The sequence below is a fragment of the Coregonus lavaretus genome (assembly GCF_964263955.1).
Source record: "Coregonus lavaretus genome assembly, chromosome: 19".
NCBI lineage: Eukaryota > Metazoa > Chordata > Actinopteri > Salmoniformes > Salmonidae > Coregonus > Coregonus lavaretus.
The window spans coordinates 28,156,853-28,178,315 of record NC_140006.1 but is presented as its reverse complement, the minus strand read 5'-3'; the positions used below and the strand labels follow the sequence as shown (position 1 = coordinate 28,178,315).

The following is a 21,463-nucleotide window of genomic DNA, read 5'->3' as shown; positions in this document are numbered from 1 at the left end:
GTGGCTCAAGAAGAGCACATTAAGGTCCTGGAGTGGCCTAGCCAGTCTCCAGACCTTAATCCCATAGAAAATCTGTGGAGGGAGCTGAAGGTTCGAGTTGCCAAACGTCAGGCTCGAAACCTTTATGACTTGGAGAAGATCTGCAAAGAGGAGTGGGACAAAATCCCTCCTGAGATGTGTGCAAACCTGGTGGCCAACTACAAGAAACGTCTGACCTCTGTGATTGCCAACAAGGGTTTTGCCACCAAGTACTAAGTCATGTTTTGCAGAGGGGTCAAATACTTATTTCCCTCATTAAAATGCAAATCAATTTATAACATTTTTTACATGCGTTTTTCTGGATTTTGTTGTTGTTATTCTGTCTCTCACTGTTCAAATAAACCTACCATTAAAATTATAGACTGATCATGTATTTGTTAGTGGGCAAACGTACAAAATCAGCAGGGGATCAAATACTTTTTTCCCTCACTGTAATATCACACTAACATCCAATAAATTCAAGTCAGTCATTTTTCTCAGACGATGAATTCATGCCTTCTTTATTATGTTTTTGGAGTGTCAGAGACATGCCTCTGAGTATGCAATGTAACAGCTTTGAGACTTCTATCCTAGACTAGACTGTTTACTAGTGGCCAATGTAATTATCATAATATATGCCATTTAGCAGACACTTTTAGCCAAATGTATTTACAGAGGCGCATGCATACATTTTGTTTTGTGTGGCCCCATCGGGACTTGAACCCACAACCCTGATGTTGCAAGCAGCATGCTCTACCATATGAGCCACACAGGTCCATCAATGACAAAACAGAAATACTGACCAATAGCCTCTTCAGGTGTCCAGTATCCGGATGAGTCACAGACCCGGGGCGAGGTGGCCTCATAGGCATACTGATGGTACACACCGTCTGCCTCACAGTCCCTGCAGTTTACACTATCCACTGTAGGAGAACTGTCAATAGAGGTGCTCAAATGTAAGTATCAGACATTTTTTGAAATTGTCTATGAATATCTATTTCTGCATTCCAAATGGCACCCTATTCCCTTTATAGTGCACTATGGGCTCCCTATGGGCCCTGGTCAAAAGTAATGCACTATATAGGGAACAGGGTGCCATTTGGGATGCATCCTATCTCATTACTGTTGATATGAGGAAAAAATGTAGCTTCACGATTATTCTACCTTTGGTGAAGTGGCCCCCTTACAGGTGGAAGCCAATGAATGGAGACAGAGTCTGAGCTCTGTCCAATCACCATGGGCTTGAGAGGGATGGGGGTGGGCCTTCTCCCGTTCAGCCAGTTCTCGTAGACTAGATCCATATAGCAATGCATCCGAGCCACTTGATTTGGTGTGAAATGGTTGGTGCAGTTATCGTCTGAGGAGAAGAAGTGAAAGTAGAGTGGAGTCAATGTCCCCAGTGGAAATCATCTAAACAGCAAAGGGAATTTTGATCACTCAAGTTTGATGTGGATGAATTAGCAATACTATGCAATTCATAGTCCAAATGCAATACACTTGGATGTACTGTAACCTCATATATACAGTAGACCTTTGTGGTCTTGCAGTAGGAATACAGCACCACTGCCTCAATCTAGGGATTTGTCCCAAATGGAACCCTCTTCCTTATATAGTGCACTACTTTTGACCAGGGCCCATAGGGGTCTGGTCAGAAGTAGTGCACTATGAGGAATAGGGTGCCATTTGGGACGCAGTCTAGCTTATGCTGACTGCATTGCAGAGAGGTTACAGTAGACCTACCTGTGTAACTCATGTAGTTGTTGTACGGTGTGTCCTGGTAGAGCGTTATCCCACAGGTGTCGTTGACATGGCCAGGGTCATGGCAGGCCTTAGACTTTGGTGTAGGAGCCGTGTCTGCACATAGGTCTCCTGTCTCCATGGAGGGAATGGTCTCCTGACAGGGGTCATCACAGGACTCCCGCTCACTGACCCCCTTGAAGACATGATACAGTCCAAATATATGGCCCATCTCATGGATCATTGTGTTATTGTGTCCGGCGGTGCCAAAGTATGATGGATTGAGCACCATTCCACCTGTGGATAGGATGGGATGATATCGTTGTCATGTTACCATTCTAACAGAACTCAACAGGTGGTGAGATAGCTGAAATAGTCTGCCTTTGTTGCTTCCCAAATACTTAGGTGGTATTTCTTAGAGCCCGTAAATACCTTCTATCCCAGACGATGGATCTAGCTCCATGATCACAGTGGGACATCGTTTTTTTGGACACAATCTCTGTTTATGTCAACTTCTTTCTGTTTCAATGTTTTTTTGTGTGTTTCTTGACTAGCTAGTCAAGCTTGCCATCTCAAGCAAACAGTCGAACACATTTTGTCTGACAAGCCCTCTGAATAATAGAATGTTAACATTTGGTTTTATAACCAACTAATGTCATAAAAACCCTAAACGATGTGACATTTTTAACCACTTAGACATGAGGCAAACACTCAGCAGTTTTAACTCAGCATGTAAGAAACAAGTATAGTGCTATCCCTGGAAATAATTTGCATTATTTCTTATGATGTAATTTATGAAATATGGAATCAGAGGTTATTGACCATTATCAACTTCAAGAGCTGGAATAGAATATAATTGCTATTTGTTTTCTAATTAGAAAGACTATTCAATTTGTGAGGACATCCACTGGGCCCGTTGAGACAACTTCACTTCAATAGCACATTTATAACCTGTAAATATTGACAGATGTATTACAAGGATCCGCTTGTCAGATGAAAACTTCCTGACCGTAAGTCCTGATGAGACTCATTAAAAAGGTTCTCATGGTTTGTCCTCAGACATAAATCATCAGGTCTGGGTAAACATACAGTGGGCTCCGAAATGATTGACACCCTGATAAAGATGAGCAAAAAGGACTTTACAAAATAAATAATTCAAATACAGAGCTATATTATATGCAAAAACAAATTGGGAAATTATATTATTTTATTCTAATACAATTGCTCAGAGAAAGAGATGTTGTTTAACAAGTAATACTTTTTTTCTCAAAAGGATTGACACCCCTGTTTCAATGCTTTTCAATACCTCACCTTGGATTTTGAAACGTTGATGTTATGGGGCTATTTTGATTACACTGGTCCTGGGTCCCTTGTTAAGGTTAACGGCATCATGACCTTTACCCAGTACCAGGACATTTTAGCCAAAAACCTGGTTGCCTCTGCCAGGAGGCTGAAACTTGGATCTTCCAGCAAGACAATAACCTTAAGCACACATCAAAATCCACAAATAAATGGTTAATTGGCCACAGAATCAACATTTTGCAATGGCCATCTCAGTCTCCGGACTTGAAACCCATTGAAAACATGTGCTTTGAATTGAAGAAGGCTGTCCATAAGCGTAGACAAAGGATATCATGGACCTGGAAAGATTCTGTACGGAGGAATAGTTTAAGATCCCTCTCACTGTGTTCTCCAACTCATAAACCATTTTAGAATAAGGCTCAGTGCCTCTATTCTAACAAGGTGAGGTATTGAAGGGAATTCATTTTATAATTTTGAACCCTACCTTTTTGAGAGAGAAAATTATTAAGTGTGAAAAAAAATCTATTTCTCTGTGCAATTGTATTAGTATAAAATGTCCCCCTTTTTTTGAGCATACAATATAGCTCAGTATTTTAATTATTTATTTTATACAGTAATTTTTGCTCATCTTTATCAAGGGTGTCAATCATTTCGAACCCCACTGTATATATTCCTGTGTCATCTGATATACAAGCTTGACAGTTTGTTAAAAAAGAAGACTGGGAAAAGTAACTACACAACTGACACTACAAAGTCTCTCTTCTCTCTTACAGTCGTGACACCACTGCGTCTCTCCCCGTATCATTCATGGCTTTGAGTGAAATATCCTAAATTCTGGGAGCTGTGGGGTTGAAAGAGGGGAGGGAAACCTGCAAGACGGTGGTCCATCAGGGACACATCAGAGAAAGCCCAGCCCAAAACACTGACTGGCTTGTTGATGCAAATCAACCCTGAGGAAGAAGAAAAGGACATCTGTGCTGGAATGCTCCGCACGCCATCCCCAGGGCCCATAATGAATGTGCCAGGAGGTAAGACACAACCCAGAGGGAACACAACAACAGACCTGATTGAACAGAGAATAATACTTTAAAGGGGTTTCACTACGCGGCCAAGCACTCTTGGTGAGTGATTTAAAGCTCTTCGGTAGATGGAAGGGAATACACAGGAGAGAATAGAAGATTAAAGTATAATTTACAAGAAGCAACTTGACTGTAACACAGTACAGTCTTTTTTATTTGGTAGAACAATTTCTTAAGCAATACACAGCCAAAATAATACGAGTCCAAACCAATTAGAAAAAGACCTTCCCACTTCAGGTAAAGTTGGGATTTATGAAAGAGCTGGATGTGAGGAGAAAACTCTTAGCTTTAACGAGCGCTTAAACAGTCAAATGGGCTGGCAAGGATGTATGAATGGCAACAGGGCATTACCCTGGTATTTCTTGTTTTTGTTTGGTTGTTGTTGGGATTGTCTTTACAGTAGAAAGCCCTAATGATTAGGAGGCAATCTGCCAGGAAATCTATGTGTGCTGCAAGTGTTTTCTTTTATACCCAGGATTAAGGCTCATTAATGTTGTTACGGCTAATACTGAGAACAAAGAGTGGAGGGCAAGAGATGAGGAGAGTGAGGGGGAGAGTGAAGGAGGAAGAGTGTGAACGAGTGGGAGGGAGGGAGAGCAAGAGTGAGAGGGGGAGAGAGAGAATCTTAACCAGATTTTGAAGACAAGAGAAATTCCTACCTGCTCCTCTTCTGCTTTTTACTTTTGTGTAACTTTTACTAACCATAATCCAATAGACATCAATATAATCTAGTTGGGCATGTTTTAGCATGCATATCCTTTTGAAGGGTTGTGTAGCTTAATGACTTTTGTCTTTGATTCAGGTAAAGACAGAAGGAAGGGATATAGCCGGAGAAGATGGCTGCCGTTTTACAGCCCTCTAACCAATTGTACTATTATGTGTGTTTTTCCGCGTTATTTGTAAATTATTTTGTACATAATGTTTCTGCCATCGTCTCTTATAACCAAAAAGAGCTTCTGGATATCAGGACAGCGATTACTCACCTCGTATTGGACGAATAATTGTTCTTCAACGAGGCGGCCGCAAAGGATATCCTACAGACACCCAACAAGGCCCAAATCCCTGTCATTCGCATGAGGAAGAGACAGAGATATCGTGGACGTAGGTCGGGGTGCCTTGTAAGGATCCGACTTAATAGTGCACAGCAAAAAATCCGCACTGAGCTAAAGGGTAGAGCTGCCACTTTCAAGGAGCGGGACTCTAACCCGGACGCTTATAAGAAATCCCGCTATGCCCTCCGACGAACCATCAAACAGGCAAAGGGCAAAGAGTCAATACAATACTAAGATTGAATCGTACTACACCGGCTCTGACACTCGTCGGATGTGGCAGGGCTTGAAAACTATTACAGACTACAAAGGGAAGCACAGCCGCGAGCTTCCCAGTGACACAAGCCTACCAGACGAGCTAAACCACTTCTATGCTCGCTTCGAGGCAAGCAACACTGAAGCATGCATGAGAGCACCAGCTGTTCCGGATGACTATGTGATCACGCTCTCCGTAGCCGATGTGAGTAAGACTTTTAAGCAGGTCAACATTCACAAGGCCGCAGGGCCAGACGGATTACAAGGACGTGTACTCCGAGCATGTGCTGACCAACTGGCAAGTGTCTTCACTGACATTTTCAACATGTCCCTGACTGAGTCTGTAATACCAACATGTTTCAAGCAGACCACCATAGTCCCCGTGCCCAAGGACACTAAGATCACCTGCCTAAATGACTACCGACCCGTAGCACTGACGTTTGTAGCCATGAAGTGCTTTGAAAGGCTGGTCATGGCTCACATCAACCCCATTATCACAGAAACCCTAGACCCACTCCAATTTGCATACCGCTCCAACAGATCCACAGATGATGCAATCTCTATTGCACTCCACACTGCCCTTTCCCACCTGGACAAGAGGAACACCTACGTGAGAATGCTATTCATTGACTACAGCTCAGCATTCAACACCATAGTGCCCTCAAAGCTCATCACTAAGCTAAGGATCCTGGGACTAAACACCTCCCTCTGCAACTGGATCCTGGACTTCCTGACGGGCCGCCCCCAGGTGGTAAGGGTAGGTAACAACACATCTGCCACACTGATCCTCAACACGGGGGCCCCTCAGGGGTGTGTGCTCAGTCCCCTCCTGTACTCCCTGTTCACCCATGACTGCATGGCCAGGCACGACTCCAACACCATCATTAAGTTTGCCGACGACACAACAGTGGTAGGCCTGATCACCGACAATGATGAGACAGCCTATAGGGTGGAGGTCAGAGACCTGACCGTGTGGTGCCAGGATAACAACCTCTCCCTCAACGTGATCAAGACAAAGGAGATGATTGTGGACTACAGGAAAAAAAGAGGACTGAGCACGCCCCCATTCTCATCGACGGGGCTGTAGTGGAACAGGTTGAGAGCTTCAAGTTCCTTGGTGTCCACATCACCAACGAACTATCATGGTCCAAACACACCAAGACAGTCGTGAAGTGAAGAGGGCATGACAAAGCCTATTCCCCCTCAGGAGACTGAAAAGATTCGGCATGGTTCCTCAGATCCTCAAAAAATTCTACAGCTGCACCATCGAGAGCATCCTGACTGGTTGCATCACCGCCTGGTATGGCAACTGCTTGGCCTCCGACCGCAAGGCACTACAGAGGGTAGTGCATACGGCCCAGTACATCACTGGGGCCAAGCTTCCTGCCATCCAGGACCTCTATACCAGGCGGTGTCAGAGGAAGGCCCTCAAAATTCTCAAAGACTCCAGCCACCCTAGTCATAGACTGTTTTCTCTGCTACCGCACGGCAAGCGGTACCGGAGTGCCAAGTCTAGGTCCAAAAGACTTCTCAACAGCTTCTACCCCCAAGCCATAAGACTCCTGAACAGCTGATCATGGCTACCCGGACTATTTGCACTGCCCCCCCACCCCATCTTTTTACGCTGCTGCTACTCTGTTAATTATTTATGCATAGTCACTTTAACTCTACCCACATGTACATATTACTTCAACTACCTCAACTAGCCGGTGCACCCGCACATTGACTCTGCACCGGTACCCCCCTGTATATATAGCCTCCCTACTGTTATTTTATTTTACTTCTGCTCTTTTTTCTCAACACTTTTTTGCATTTGTTTTATTTAACTTTTTTATTAAAAATAAATGCACTGTTGGTTAAGGGCTGTAAGTGTAAGTAAGCATTTCACTGTAATGTCTGCACCTGTTGTATTCAGCGCATGTGGCCAATAAAATTTGATTTGATTTGATTTGAGCTTACCCTGATGGTTGAGGGCCTCCTTTGCCCATGGCCAGGTTGCAGCCCCTGCTAACTCTTCACGGGCTGAGTTGTTGGCAAAGAAAACGTTGAGGGTGTCTGTGCTGCTCAGGTGCAACACCTCTTTCAGTTCCTTTACACTCATATAGGCTCTGCAGCAAGGAGAAGAAGTATATGTCATTAGCATTTTTTTTTTCTTGAATTCCCTGCTTTTAGTAGGTCAATTTGACAGTTTGTTTTCACAATCCTTACTCTAGAATATGCCGCGTCATTTATCTATTTTGCTGTTATAGCTGGAAAGCCTTTGCACCTATCACTGGCCCATTAATTTGAAAGGGTCTGAGTCTTAATGCCCTTTTGAAACCTGCCAAATCGTCTAGCCCATTAAGTGAACCACCTACTGTTTCTTGGATGTGTACCACCCAAGAACTGACCAAGTGTAGCCTGCCTTACATTAAAGTTTAATTAAACAAGCAAAAGCTGTGCCAATCTGCTTCAGTGCTCCAATTTAGCATTAGGTCAAATGAGCTTCATAATACATATTCATAACATATGAAATATAGATTGATTGTTTTTAATAAATCATTGATTGTTTATGTTGAATTCTACATTTTTAAGTACTGTTTTGGTTGATATAATCCATTCAGTATAGCTTCGTACAACATTCAGTCTGTTGAGAACTCTAATATTCATAAACAAACTTCAAAACAATACATCCGGAAAGGGGGTATTACATTGCCTACTTCCTAAAAAATTATTATACTGCACAACTTTTATAGAATAATGTTCAAAATCGTCTGTGTTTCTTGGATAATCTGAACTGGGACTGGAGAACCGTATTCAAAGGCCATGTATATTTTGTTCCATTCTGTTCATGCTTATTTTAAACCCTGATTCTTTCATTGTTGGAGAAAAAGTGATTTTTGAGATCCACCCAGTTTGCCTTGCAAACGGATTCAAACAACCAGTTCTGGATCCCTTCAGCAGCAGGGGAATATCACAGCATTAATGGCTAAAATGTCCTCCTCGTTTTTCCTTTCTCTTTCTTGTGTTGCCTAAATCTTCAGGTACCTGGCCATTCCTCATGGCTGTCTCTCTGTCTGCTTGAACAACAAATTTGTGTAGTGACAGCAATTGGCTCGGGATTGAGTTCTATTGCAGAGCTGCAGATACCTGGACAATAACTCAGACAGAAAAATACCAAAAATCCCAGAGCCAAAGATAAAATTGTACACTCTACAGATGCCATCAAAATGTCATCCCTGCATTAATTATTCTAAAATTCTGGATTGCAGTCAATAGATTGCACTTTTCCAACTAGCTCAGGTCAAGAACCTTTTAAAGACCTATGCTGCAGATATTCCAGAGAGCCCTGTTTTATGAAGCATTTGCATCTCTGGTGGATTCACAATTCATACAGTTTTAGTGAAGGGTAAGAGGAAGGGAAAACTTTGGCAAGTAATAAAGAGAGATTACATCATTGCAAGCTATAAATCAGAAGTCAGTTCTACGCTCATGCCTTCCACACACTTCATTTTATATCTGTCTGGGGCCTGGCTTTCTAGCTGCTGTTGTTCCTCTTTAAAGTACAAATACCAGCCCTCCCTCTCTGTGCAAAACAACACACTGACTGACTGAACTCCAAATGTATTATTAGTGCCCAGGTAATCTCTGCGGGAATTCATTTTGAATAGATCAGGAACTCTGTCTGAAAACTTCTGACCTAAAAGACACACCACTACCAGCTACCAACTAGGCAACTTCTAACACAGTATGCCGCCTTGAGAAGAGAAAGTCACTGGTTCTGTTGGACAGGTACCCCCAAATTCATTGCAATATTGCTTCAAATAAAAATGTATAATTATCATATCAATACCATATAAACCCCAACAATCAGTTTGGGAATGGAGCCCCAATGTATTTCAGCCTGAAAATAACCTCAAATAATATATATATATAAAACAATTAACCTAACATATATAATCTACAGGAAATTGTAGCTCATTTTATGCAGTCTATGATCCTTTGCAATGCATAGGAAGCTCGAACATGCACAGTATATCAAGATATATAATCAGTGGAGGCTGCTGAGGGGAGGACGGCTCATAATAATGGCGCAAATGGAACGGCGCAAATGGAAACCATGTGTTTGATGTATTTGATACCATTCCACTGATTCAATTCCAGCTATTACCACGAGCCCGTCCTCCCCAATTAAAGTGCCACCAACCTCCTGATATATATATATATATATATATATTAGATCGTCTATTGATTTGTATCACATCTGTGAAATGGATCAGACAACAAATGCAGGTTAAGTATTTCTACCTACATGCTGTGCACTATTAAGCAAGAAAGACATTATGGCAAGACATCATGTATTTTGTTTGAAACCCAAATAAGCCTGCCTGTCAAAAAGAATAGAACGGAGCGGAGGAGACTTCTGCGTTCATTGTTTAGCCATAATAAGTGTATACTTTGGCTTCTCTTTCCATTCCCAGTTTCACTTGCTTTCGAAAACTGTTCCAGAGTTTAAATTTGTGTGCCTTGAAGACAGACACTTAAGGCCTCTTTAGTAAATCAAGATATCGCTAATTAGCTGTTAAGCTCCCAAGGCCTCTGTAGAGCCTCAATAGCATTACCGTCATTATCGTTAAAAACTCACAACATGCACAAAGTCCCATAAATACAGGGGCAGGCAGCACAATACTTTTCTGGTTGCAGTAGCTAAGGAAGGCTAAGGATGACAGAGACAAAACCTATTTTTTTCTTTGTCAGAACTAGTAAATAACACCATTATAAATGCATTAATTTTATTTGAAATTAGATAGAAGACTGCTCTGGACCCCGAAATGCATAAAGGTATTGTTTGTGACTAATTACTGCTGTATGTCTAAACGATTGGGACAACTGCCCAACGCAGCAACTATTCATATTTTTTTCCTACTTACTAAAGTAATTACTGGTATAAGAGCACAGGTATAAGAGCACCTAATGTAAAGTGTTACAGAAAAACTCATAGACCAGTGATTTCCAATCCTGCTGCAGGTTTTGTTCTAGCCTAGTGCCATCACACCTGCAGTACTGCTGTGGCTCTCTAGGAGCAGGATTGAGGATTCCTGCCAAAAACAAATTGAAAGAAAATATCTCACCTGTCTGGGGACTCTGGGTCGAAGCATGTCTTCAGGACATCTGTGCCTTCCGGATCACAACAGTCTCCATCATCGAAGTCATAGTGGATGCTGTTGCACTCTCTGTTGCACACCCCGTCCCGCCTCTTCCAGTTGTAGCAGGGCCCCAGGCGCAGACAGTCCCCACCATCATGGCCCGTCAGTGTGTGGTCACACTCCGCATCACAGTGCCTGTTACCAATCTTACTGATCTGGCAGTTGCTTAGGATGAAGCGCTGGCGTAGAGATGTGTTCTGGACAGTATGCGTGCTCAGCTCCAAGCTGATGTTGTGGGACCGGAAGGCTTCTACAAGTGCCTGGTGCTGCATCTGGATCTGGGCCTGGGAGACGGTGGGATGGCTTCCGTCGTCGTTACAGATGTTGACAATGCGGTAGCGGATCCTCTTCTCTGTGCGCAGCTGCCAGTGGTTATTGTAGCCGAGGATGATGTCTGTGTTGTCACAGGCTGTTAATCCACAGGGAGGGGGCAGGAAGGGAGACACATGTTCCTGCTCAGGGATAGGGATGATGACTATGGACGGGTGGTAGCCCTCCTTATGAGGACTCCACTGTTGCTCTACCTCGGAGAAGTCCGCCCAGAGAGCGAGGTTTGGTTCCCTCTTATCAATCTGAGAGCGCCCTTTCAGGAGGTCCTCGTGAGTGCGAGGGAGCACCCATAACACAATGCCCCCGATATGCCCTCGGAAGTTATGCCCAAGGTCTGACTGGTCCCCACCGAGAAGAAGTGTTCGACAGGTCTCCATGAACGGGCTGTAGAGGTTACCAGACTGCAAACGGCTCTCCGCAACCTTGGCACCATCTATGTAGAGGGTCATATTGTGACCATTGTAGCTGGCCATCAGGTGAGTCCAGGAGTTAGGGTGGTATCGCTGATACCCGTAGATAGTCGTAGCTTTGGGAGCTCGGTCGGTACGAAGTGTAAAAAAGAATCTGGCATCTTTTCTCCCCCCGGGCTCTACTGTCCGAATACCTACTGACCATCCTTTCTCACTTAAGGAGTAGGAGCAGTTGTCAAAAACCCCTACACAAAAGGAAGACAAATATTATTTTGTAAAAACACATAAACATTGAGCATCCTCTTCCAATGTAATTAAAGCCAAATTACACAGAGAGTTGAGGGGTTGAAGCTATTTCCCTAAACGAAGGCACTGATTCACAGCTGTTTTTCAGAAAGAGAGACTCACATCTGGCTTCCAGATGTTCTATGCTGGGACAGCTAAAGGTCAGGGAACCCCTTCACCTTCCTTCCATTGACACTGTACACACAAAAACTTGAACATTTTTGGGATATTGAAAAGAAAGCTTGGCAATTGTAAGAAAATATCCCTTAGGAGGGTGGGCCAATATAATGGTTAAGCATTTAATTCACTCAAAGTAGTGGTTAAAACACAGCATCTCTGCCAAGTAAAAGTCTTGATACTGTATAATAATCTGGCAACAATAGAGGGGCAGATTTATAAGAGTAGAGGATAAAACTAGTCTGTCATTTACTTCTGTCAAACTAGTCTGTCAAAATGGTAATTGTACCAATCAAACCAGGAGCAGGAATGCATTATTTTAATAGAAAAACAAATGTGATAATATAAATGTGGAATAAACTAATTTGTGAAATGTCACATAAGGGTCATTAAAGATTGAGTCCAAAGCTTGTAGGCCATGATGAATATAAGTGACATAAAGAGGAAAGATAAAAAAAAAGGGAAACTGAAAGGAGGTGGAAACATGAGCACTTCCCAAAGGAGGAGGGTAGCCACAGTACTTAGCTGTCCCCAGGAGAACCTGTTTTGGTTCCAGGTAAAACCTTTTTGGTTCCAGGTAGAACCCTTTTGGAATTGAGGTAGAACCCTTTCCACAGAGGGTTTTACATTGACCCAAAAGGGTTCTACCTGGAACCAAAAATGGTTCTACCTGGAACAAAAAAAGGTTATCCTATGGGGACAGCCGAAGAACCCATTTGGAACCCTTTTATCTAAGAGTGTATCTACAGTCCTACTAAACACAACTATAGCCACACCTGGTGTGGCTAAGTGTGGCTTTTTTCAGAATTTCAATTGCATAGATAGATGGGTTGGTAAGGGGGGTTCTATTCTCTATGATTCTTAGGCCGGGATTCAATCTGATCGCACTTTGTCGGCTACGCACTTTATAAAGGCAATGTTCCCGTGTTCGCGGAGACAGCATTCATGGTAAACGCTGCATATGCCAGTTCAACCGGAAAGTTACCTTTAAATGGCACATAGCCGACAAAGTGCGATCGGATTGAATCCTGGCCTTAATTGAGCAATTGTACACAGCTGCTTCCTCCAGTCCTGGTTAAAAGACAAGGAGGAAAACCTGCAGGCATTGTGGCTCTTGTGGACTTGTGGTTGCCTTTTAACATATGAGAGGTCCCTGGTACAATCATTGATCCTGGCTATTTCCCACATCATTCAATAAATTACATCCCAATACTGACATCCCGCTTCTGTTATTTCAATCCAAATAATACTGTGATTATTTTATTGATTTTCTACATTCATGCAGTGAAATAATTAATTAATATTGCCTATATCATATTGCCTTCAACCCTTAGCCTTATTCTGCTGTTAGACTTGAGTGGGTATATCGCCTGCAGGATACGAGGAGATTACACTATCAATAACAATTTGATCTATATTGAACCTCCACATAAACCTTGCAATTCAGTTTACTCCTACTGTTTGAAGTTTTAAACTAGACATCTTTGATTTATCCTACCTCACAGACTGCAGAGGAAACGGCAAAACTTCAAGGCTTGTAAAAAGGAATTTAGTTTTTTATATAAATCCAATGATTGGGACAACTTAAAATGTATTAATTGAACTTTTCATCACATGTGGCTATGAATCTATTTGCTGGGTAGCCTATGACTAAGCATTAACCCTCTCAAGACGTGACGTCAAAACAACAAGCCTGCAGGTGGCGGCCACTTGTATCTGTAACATCCCACTGGGCACAAACTGGTTGAATCAACGTTGTTTCAATGTAATTTGTCAACGTATTGTGACATGGAATCTACAGTATGTGGAAAATACATTGGATTTGCAAAAAGTAATCAACTGTTGTTTTGAGGGTGAACTTTCAACCATAGAATTATGTCATCATGGTCACCAATTTTCAACATAGACAAACCTGGTATAAAATATGTTGAATTTGTACCTGGGTCAATATCACCATAAGGTGCCTTTGAGACTTCCCCATTTCCCCCCCAAAAAGCTGAGATTTTCCATTGAACTTCATATTCATTGTATTAAGTATATGTTATGCTGTTAGAAATGCATATTGGTCAAGCTCCCACACTTTTTATAAATTAACTGCAAGCAGACAATTTACATGCAAACAGCAAAATATGTCCACCCTGTCATGGACAATTTCAAAGCAGAATAAATACATTGTAATTACATAGTGATTATAAAACGTACATTTTCAGAAAACTATTTAGTCACTTTCTCAACAATATATTTTAGTTTATGGGAAAAGTATTTGGATAATAATGAAATTATGGCAAACTATTTGTTTCTCTATAAAATCTGTGAGAGTTGCACTTTCTTTTCTAAATAAAATCTAACAAAAAAGATATCTGGTCAAACTTTCAAACAATACTATTTGGCCCTCATTTGTTTATAAAGGAATCACACAAAATATTTTGCTAACTTGTGAAAATAATTTGTTTATTTTCATAGAACATGAAAATAACAGGGTGGACAGTAACATGACAGGGTGGACCCTGGGCATGACAGGGTGGACACGTTGTGAAATGTCATTGAATGGCCTCATAAATGCAAGGAACAATGCAAGAAAATAATGTAAAAAATGCCTTTTCCCATGTAGGGGGAAATTACAAGTTGAACAGACTGTTTTTGATCCACTCTACCTGCATGCAGCCACTGAATAAAGATGCCCAAAATGAGACATTAATGTGGCCTTCTAGCGTTAAACTCTGTACATCATTCTGCACAGTGAAAGTCAAACATTCAACTGTAGAACAAGAAGAAAAACATTTTTTAAGTGGAGAACAGTTGATTTGAAAAAACAGAATATTACAGAAAGATCACTTGGACGCATCTCCAAACAGTCTCTCCCTTTCTGCAGAGACATGGCTCAGTTCTGCAGTTGCTTTTCCACATACTTCCATGCAGACACTTCAATCTGTACAGAGCGCTTGTTCAGAGCCTGTGGTTCTGGTATTAGGCAAAGTACCTGCCAGTCATGGTACCAACAGATGTCGTCCCGAAGACTTGGCCATTTGAACTTGTTTATGCCATGGCGTTGCATACACTTAACTTTCACACTGTGCCCTTCTGCATCCATGATGATACCTGGGTATGCTTCATTGTCATAATTAACGATGCACCACTCTCCAATGTGCTTTACCTCAATCATTTCTGGTCTCCTAGGATTATCTGGTGTCTTTCCACATGCTGGGGACTTGTCAGATGAAACAGGAACATTAGCTAGAGTGACCTCTTGAAGGTTAAAGCAGGGGCAGTCCAAAACACCTTCCTCCCTTTTACACAGACATGAAATGTCTCTGTATTTCATTTGGCCGGGTGTCAGACTGATAGCTTGGTGGATTCTCATAGTGCCTTTTATGGCAGCTATTGCAGGTACCTCAGGCTTTGATTCAATATCCCTCTCTGGGATGAAGAACAGCTCGACAGATGTGTCCAGGCTTTTCAGCTTGTTATACAAGCTCTGGGCATCAGGAATGTCTCCTCCATGGGCTACAATCCGGTCTGCTGACCTCTTGAGGGCCCCACCCACACCGTCTGATGCCCCCTTCCCATGATTAGCCTCAAAGAAATTCCACGTTATTTCTTTGAAGCCATACTTGTAGGGTTCCGTTGAGAGGTAGAAGAAATTTCCCTTTTGTCGATACTGCGTTGCAGGCCCATCGCTGAAAAAATGAAGTGTGCTGACTTGAGGGTGTCGTTCTCTCACTACCTTCAGAACTGGATCAAGGTGGGCCCAGATGGCCACAGGGTCGTGTCTTCTGGAGGGTGATATGGAGCAGAAGGTGTGTGGCGCTTGTTCACCAGTGGTGTAGAGCACTCCAGTGTGCAGACTGGCCTGCTTGTGTGAGCCTCCAAAATGCACAGATTGTATTTCTTTGCTGTACTTACATGAGTAATTTTCGCTAAAATCTATATGCAAGAGGGACTCATTGTGCTTCAGACTCCTCCTGAGCTCCCTGTAGCCATCAAACTGCCATTTAATGTTGAAGACATGGCTCCTAAAATGGAGAAGCCTCTCCTGGAAATCTGTGTTAAGCTCATGCTCTGTTGTTGTTATCTCCCTTTTCACTGTTATTGTTGACACCTTCTCATCCTTCTTGATCTTCTCTGTCATCCACTGAGATAAACGAATGTTCTCTTCCCCAGGGGTTTTCAGCATCGGGTGACAAGTTAGGAGGCATTCACTGCACTCACCATAAGCACAGACCTTGGCTTTCGGGTCACACATGGTTGCTTCAGACATTTCCTCAATATTTTTTGAGGACAGTAACCCTTGGCTCTGCAAGGCATTGGCATCATGCTGATTTTCAGGAGTTTCAGCAGGGGAGTTGGGTGGTGTCTCTGACTGTAGCAAAGCACTGGCCCTGTTTCTGGCTCTGGCTTGACTTTTTGCCTCTCTCCATTTCTTTCTTTTTGCCCTCTTCTCTCTCTCACTGAGCTCATTGACACCCTTCTTCTTTCCAGTCTCTCTGTCTTTTTTCCATTTGACCCTTTCTTTCTCAAGGTACTTTCTTCTTCTGTCTGGGTCAGCATCACGACGTTCCCGATATCTCCTTGCTATCTCAGCTCCTTTTGATCTCATTCCTTGAAAAAGACAATTCAAAATGTTCCCTTACACACTTTAATTGGCAGTCCCGGTAAACTAGGCTTGCATTATCAAACTAGGTTTGCTGATACCGATATCACCAAAAAAATTGTCCATATTGTCCATTCTTACTATGTATAGAATGTACTGTTATAAAATGTGTGTAATAGCTGTTGTAATATGTGTAACATTATCAGTATGTGGCCTAAACTATGCACATGTCCTTCCTGTCATGAACCATGTCCACCCTGTCATGGAAGGCTTGCTGACAGGGTGGACAATGACAGGGTGGACATTTTTGGCTAATGTTAGCATTTAATGAGCACATGGTGGACCTTCACTTAGCAACATACTACAGTTAGCAAGCTGACTGTGTACTGTTTTACAAATATATTTCAAAGTTCTGATAGGTTTTTCTATCAATTGATATTTCACTATGACAGAGTGGACATGTTAAGCTTGACAACATCCAACTACACACATAATATGATGAAAATTATGAAACATAAGTGTAAATACTTACTCTGCAACTAGACACTGCTTCAGCCTTCATTGAAGAAAGACAAAATGCTCGTAGTGAGGTCACTGAAAACATCAGTGGGTTTCTTAAAGGGGCAGTTACCCCATAATGACAGGGTGGACAGCAATTTCAGGAACACATGCAAAATGTTCAATATGATTATGAAAATACAATATACATGATCAAAATTACTTGTTTTATCAAATAACTTATTGTGGACAGTAAAACCATGTTAAAAAAAATGGATATGGTATCATTTAACCACTTATTACACACACTGTAGTTAGCAGAGCAGTGTGTGGGACATGCCAAAATCACGTACATCCAATGAAAAAATAATAATAAAATGAAGGAAACACTTTTTTAGAGACTTATCATTCTACTGATATGTGTGCAAATGTTTGGCCACTTATAATAAGACCTCAGACTTTCATTATTCTGCTACATTTTCATGATGACTGAGTGAGTCTGATGAGGACACCAAAGGCACCTCATAGTGATATTGACTCACCTTTGAAACAACGTCAGATCTTCAACGTTATATCCATTATCAGAAAAAACAATAGGCTGGGCAGCACCTCCTACCGGAGAGTTGATTTACCTACAGCTATCCATTTGGTCTCCCATCCAGGGTTTTAACCAAGCCCAGCCCTCCTTAGCTTTGAAATTTGTAATGACTCCTACCAATGTGATATCGTGAGAATGATTATTGAGAGATCTCTCAATAACTAAATAGATCCATTGTTGCTATCGAAGTCATTCCAAAGGGTAAGTTTAACTGAGAAAATGTAATGTAACTATACTCTATAAGTCATATATCATCAATAATACTATTTAGGCCTATATAACATTTGCAAAGTTATCAACAGCTATTGTTTCAATTCAACCCAGGGTTCAACTAAAAATAGACAATACATATAGGCCTAGAGTTTCTTAAGCTTTGGTTGATGTCAAATGCAACCTTCAAGGTAATAATGAATATGTTGGATTCACGTCTCCATTTCAAACAAAAATCTAAGTTAAAGAATAGGACTAAAGTGCATTTAAAGTTTGATTTGATTTAGTCCTATTCTTTAACTTAGATTTTTGGTTGAGATGGAGATGCGATTCCAACATATCAATTATTAATTTGTAGACTGGAATTAAAGTCAGACTAAGTCAGTGCCACAAAATATACATCTCCTTCAAATGTTGATATTTGGTTATGTTGACAACCAAACACAATTCAAAATCACTTTTGCAATACAGTAAATAGCCTATTAACTTGTCGACAAGTTAACTAATGATATGTTGGATTCACATCTCCAACTAAACCAAAAATAAAAGTTAAAGAATAGGATTAAGGCAGTGGCTCAGATTAAACTATCCAAGCACTAGATATATCTCCTTTAAATGTTGAAATTTGGTTGTATTGTCAACCTAACAATTCGATATGACTTATGTAATACAGTAAATAGCCTAAAGTTAAGGCTATCTTACAAACAAATTGTATTTAACCTTAAAATGAGTAACTCATCCATGTCCACATGTTGAGGTTACTGTAACTAAAAAAGTATTATTATGTAATCATAGAAAGCGTGCATGTTCAAGAGCATGCAAAGGTTGCAGGTCTGTAGAGATCTACCACAGGTTGGTGGCACCTTAATTGAGGAGGACGGGTTTGTGGTAATGGCTGGAGCGAAATTGGTGGAATGGTATCAAATACATCAAACACATGGTTTCCATGTGTTTGATGCCATTCCATGTGCTCCGTTCCAGCCATTATTATGAGCTGTCCTCCCCTCAGCAGTAGAATCGCGAACTGCATTGATCATTTGCACTACATACTTTTAATGTAATCTCAACTACAATCCAGGTAATTTGGTTGTGCTATTAGATGAAGAACAGTAATAACACATTAAGTTGTTGTATAAATACAAAATATCTGACATTGTATTCCCATTTGAACTTTTACTCCTGAGTGGCGCAGTGGTCTAAGGCACTGCATCGCAGTGCTAACTGTGCCACTAGAGATCCTGGTTCGAATCCAGGCTCTGTCGCAGCCGGCCGCGACCGGGAGACTCATGGGCGGCGCACAATTGGCCCAGTGTCGTCCAGGGTAGGGGAGGGAATGGCCGGCAGGGATGTAGCTCAGTTGATAGAGCATGGCGTTTGCAACGCCAGGGTTGTGGGTTCGATTCCCACGGGGGGGCAGTATAAAAAAAATATGTATTCACTAACTGTAAGTCGCTCTGGATAAGAGCGTCTGCTAAATGACTAAAATGTAAATGAAAGTGCAGTGATATCACATTTAGATTACAACTAAACCAAAAATCAGACATTGTTTTTCCATTGGAATTTGGTTGTGCTTTTAGATGGTTGAAAGCATAGTGATAACACACTGGGAATTCAACAAACTTCTGGCTGTCTTATTGAGTGGTGAATAAAGGTTAAAATCTTATTGATCAATGTCTCAACCAAAAATTACCCACATTTCTATGTTAAAATGACGTGGTGTGCCCAGTGGGATTCCACCCCTTAACCCATTTGCACCTCATAATGGCTGATTTCCCAATTCCTCTCATCTGCCCAACCATGCCATTTGTGGTCTTCACACTGAATTTGATCATTTTTAACACATTTAACACTTTAACAATTAAATGTAACCCTTACATTCCTCTATTAATGATTAATTAAACAAACCCAGACATGTTAAGTCAGCAGAGTAAGATAAAATTCTGAGAGAGAGAGAGAGAGAGAGAGAGAGAGAGAGAGAGAGAGAGAGAGAGAGAGAGAGAGAGAGAGAGAGGAGAGGGGGGGGGGGGGGGGGCTGTTGTGGAATATCACTCACCTGCTATGATGGCTGGGTTAGTCTGCCCACCCTCTGGTTTGACCCACAGTTCAACACTGAATTTGGCCCGAGGAAGCTCAATGCCAGCTGCTGGATTGACCCTCAGTTGTTCCTTCTGTCCATTAAAGTACAAAGCAGACATCCACTTAGGGTGGACATCTGGGATCTGGGCACCCCACAACGTTTTGGCAGGGCCGGGGTTAGGTGGTCCCTCCTGCTCCCCAGGGTAGTCCTCACTCTCAGCAGAATAGTCACTGTGCTGCCGAAACATAGAGAATATCCCCTGGGAGTTTACAATGCTTTCAGGGAAAGCTGCCTGACTGTCTTCACCATTGGAGACTGCCGGGCTACGGCGGACCCTTCTGTGGAAGGTGGACGTGTCAGTTGGAACTCTCTGCTGCTTCTTGAGCATCAGCTGCTTGTGTGGGCCCTCAGAGCGCCCACCATCAACCTCTGGTTTGTCATTGTCACTGTTTGAATCCACTGTCACTTCAGGCCGACTGGGAGGCTTTCTACTGGAGTTGAGGTGAGGAGAACTCACTATCCCCATACTCTTAACATGTCTCTCCTCCTTGTCTTTGGGTAGCACTGCCTCTGAGTTTCCCCGACTAACCTTCCTCTTACCATTGCCCCAATGAGAGGCACTATGCAGTCCTGGGTTAGAATTAGCATCAGAATTGCACCCACCTGAACAGGAGGACTCCTCAAGATGAGCTATATGATAGAGACCACTTTGCCTTGTGGTGTATCTCCTTAGGTGAGCCACTGGAGGGAGATGTAGAACTGATGCTGAGTATGTTGCTTGTCTCGGCTGTCTAGTGGACCTGCACTGTTCACTTGCTAAGTGAGCCACTTCATTGTCAGCTCTCTGAGCCATTGTGCGTTTGTACCTTTGGATATTATCTGATTGAGCAGAGTTTAGCAGCCATGTGTTGATCATTATGAGGACAACAGCCAGTAGTCTGAGACACAACATTTTGGAGTTTAGATTTGGAATTGTTGTTTTAGAATGTTTTCAGTTTTGGAACCCTGCCTTCTAATATATAAAAGTTGAATGCACTAGCAACAAGATCCGATTTGATTAAACCACCTATTCCCCATTAAATTATAACTGGGCAACTCTGTGTATTTCTGAGCAGGTAGCCTATTTTTTGCATAAGCAATTGCCTATTTTGGTTTGGCCTGGTCTATTTAGTGCAATGCATTCAATGCCCTTTATTAAGCATTTACTTAGACTAACACTTTAATTCACATGTGTTTACAAGGCAGGTTTGTCGCACCTATTTTCATCAGATGCCAGTTTTCCTTCCAGCTAAATAGAGTGCACTCAAAGGGGGGAACTGTAGTAGTATGTTACATTGACTGATCGCAAAATATTCACGCTATTGCATTTTGAGGTTCAATTGATATTTGTTTTATAAACGCTTCTGGCTATTTCTCCGGTCAAAAGAAAACGACAATTTGACTCGCATCAAGCCTCACCTGCGCGCATCACATCAACTCGCCTTTGAAACCTGCTGCACTGTAAATGGGCCATGCCTATTAGGGAAAGTGACGGTCAGAGCAACCTGCCATGATACCGCCTGATTGAATACAAAGGATTAAACTATTGTTATTAGGCTACTGTATTTGCAGCATCAATTTAGAATTTGGAATGAAGTCTATGTCGACAGAATTCAGTGGGA

At 42.0% G+C, this 21,463-nt stretch overlaps 1 protein-coding gene across 1 annotated transcript in view; it reads right to left on the bottom strand.

The window, feature by feature from the left end:
- Positions 1 to 20,754, bottom strand: part of LOC311146749 (pappalysin-2-like) — a gene marked incomplete at its 5' end in the record, with an annotated part of 83,220 nt that extends 62,466 nt beyond the window's left edge. The window contains 6 exons of the mRNA XM_084183313.1: positions 822 to 952; positions 1,183 to 1,375; positions 1,759 to 2,052; positions 7,400 to 7,548; positions 10,552 to 11,611; positions 19,779 to 20,754. Of these exons, the coding sequence (XP_084039439.1) occupies positions 822 to 952; positions 1,183 to 1,375; positions 1,759 to 2,052; positions 7,400 to 7,548; positions 10,552 to 11,611; positions 19,779 to 20,754 (2,803 nt within the window). The remainder of the gene's footprint in view (positions 1 to 821; positions 953 to 1,182; positions 1,376 to 1,758; positions 2,053 to 7,399; positions 7,549 to 10,551; positions 11,612 to 19,778) is intronic.
- Positions 20,755 to 21,463: the final 709 nt, after the last annotated feature.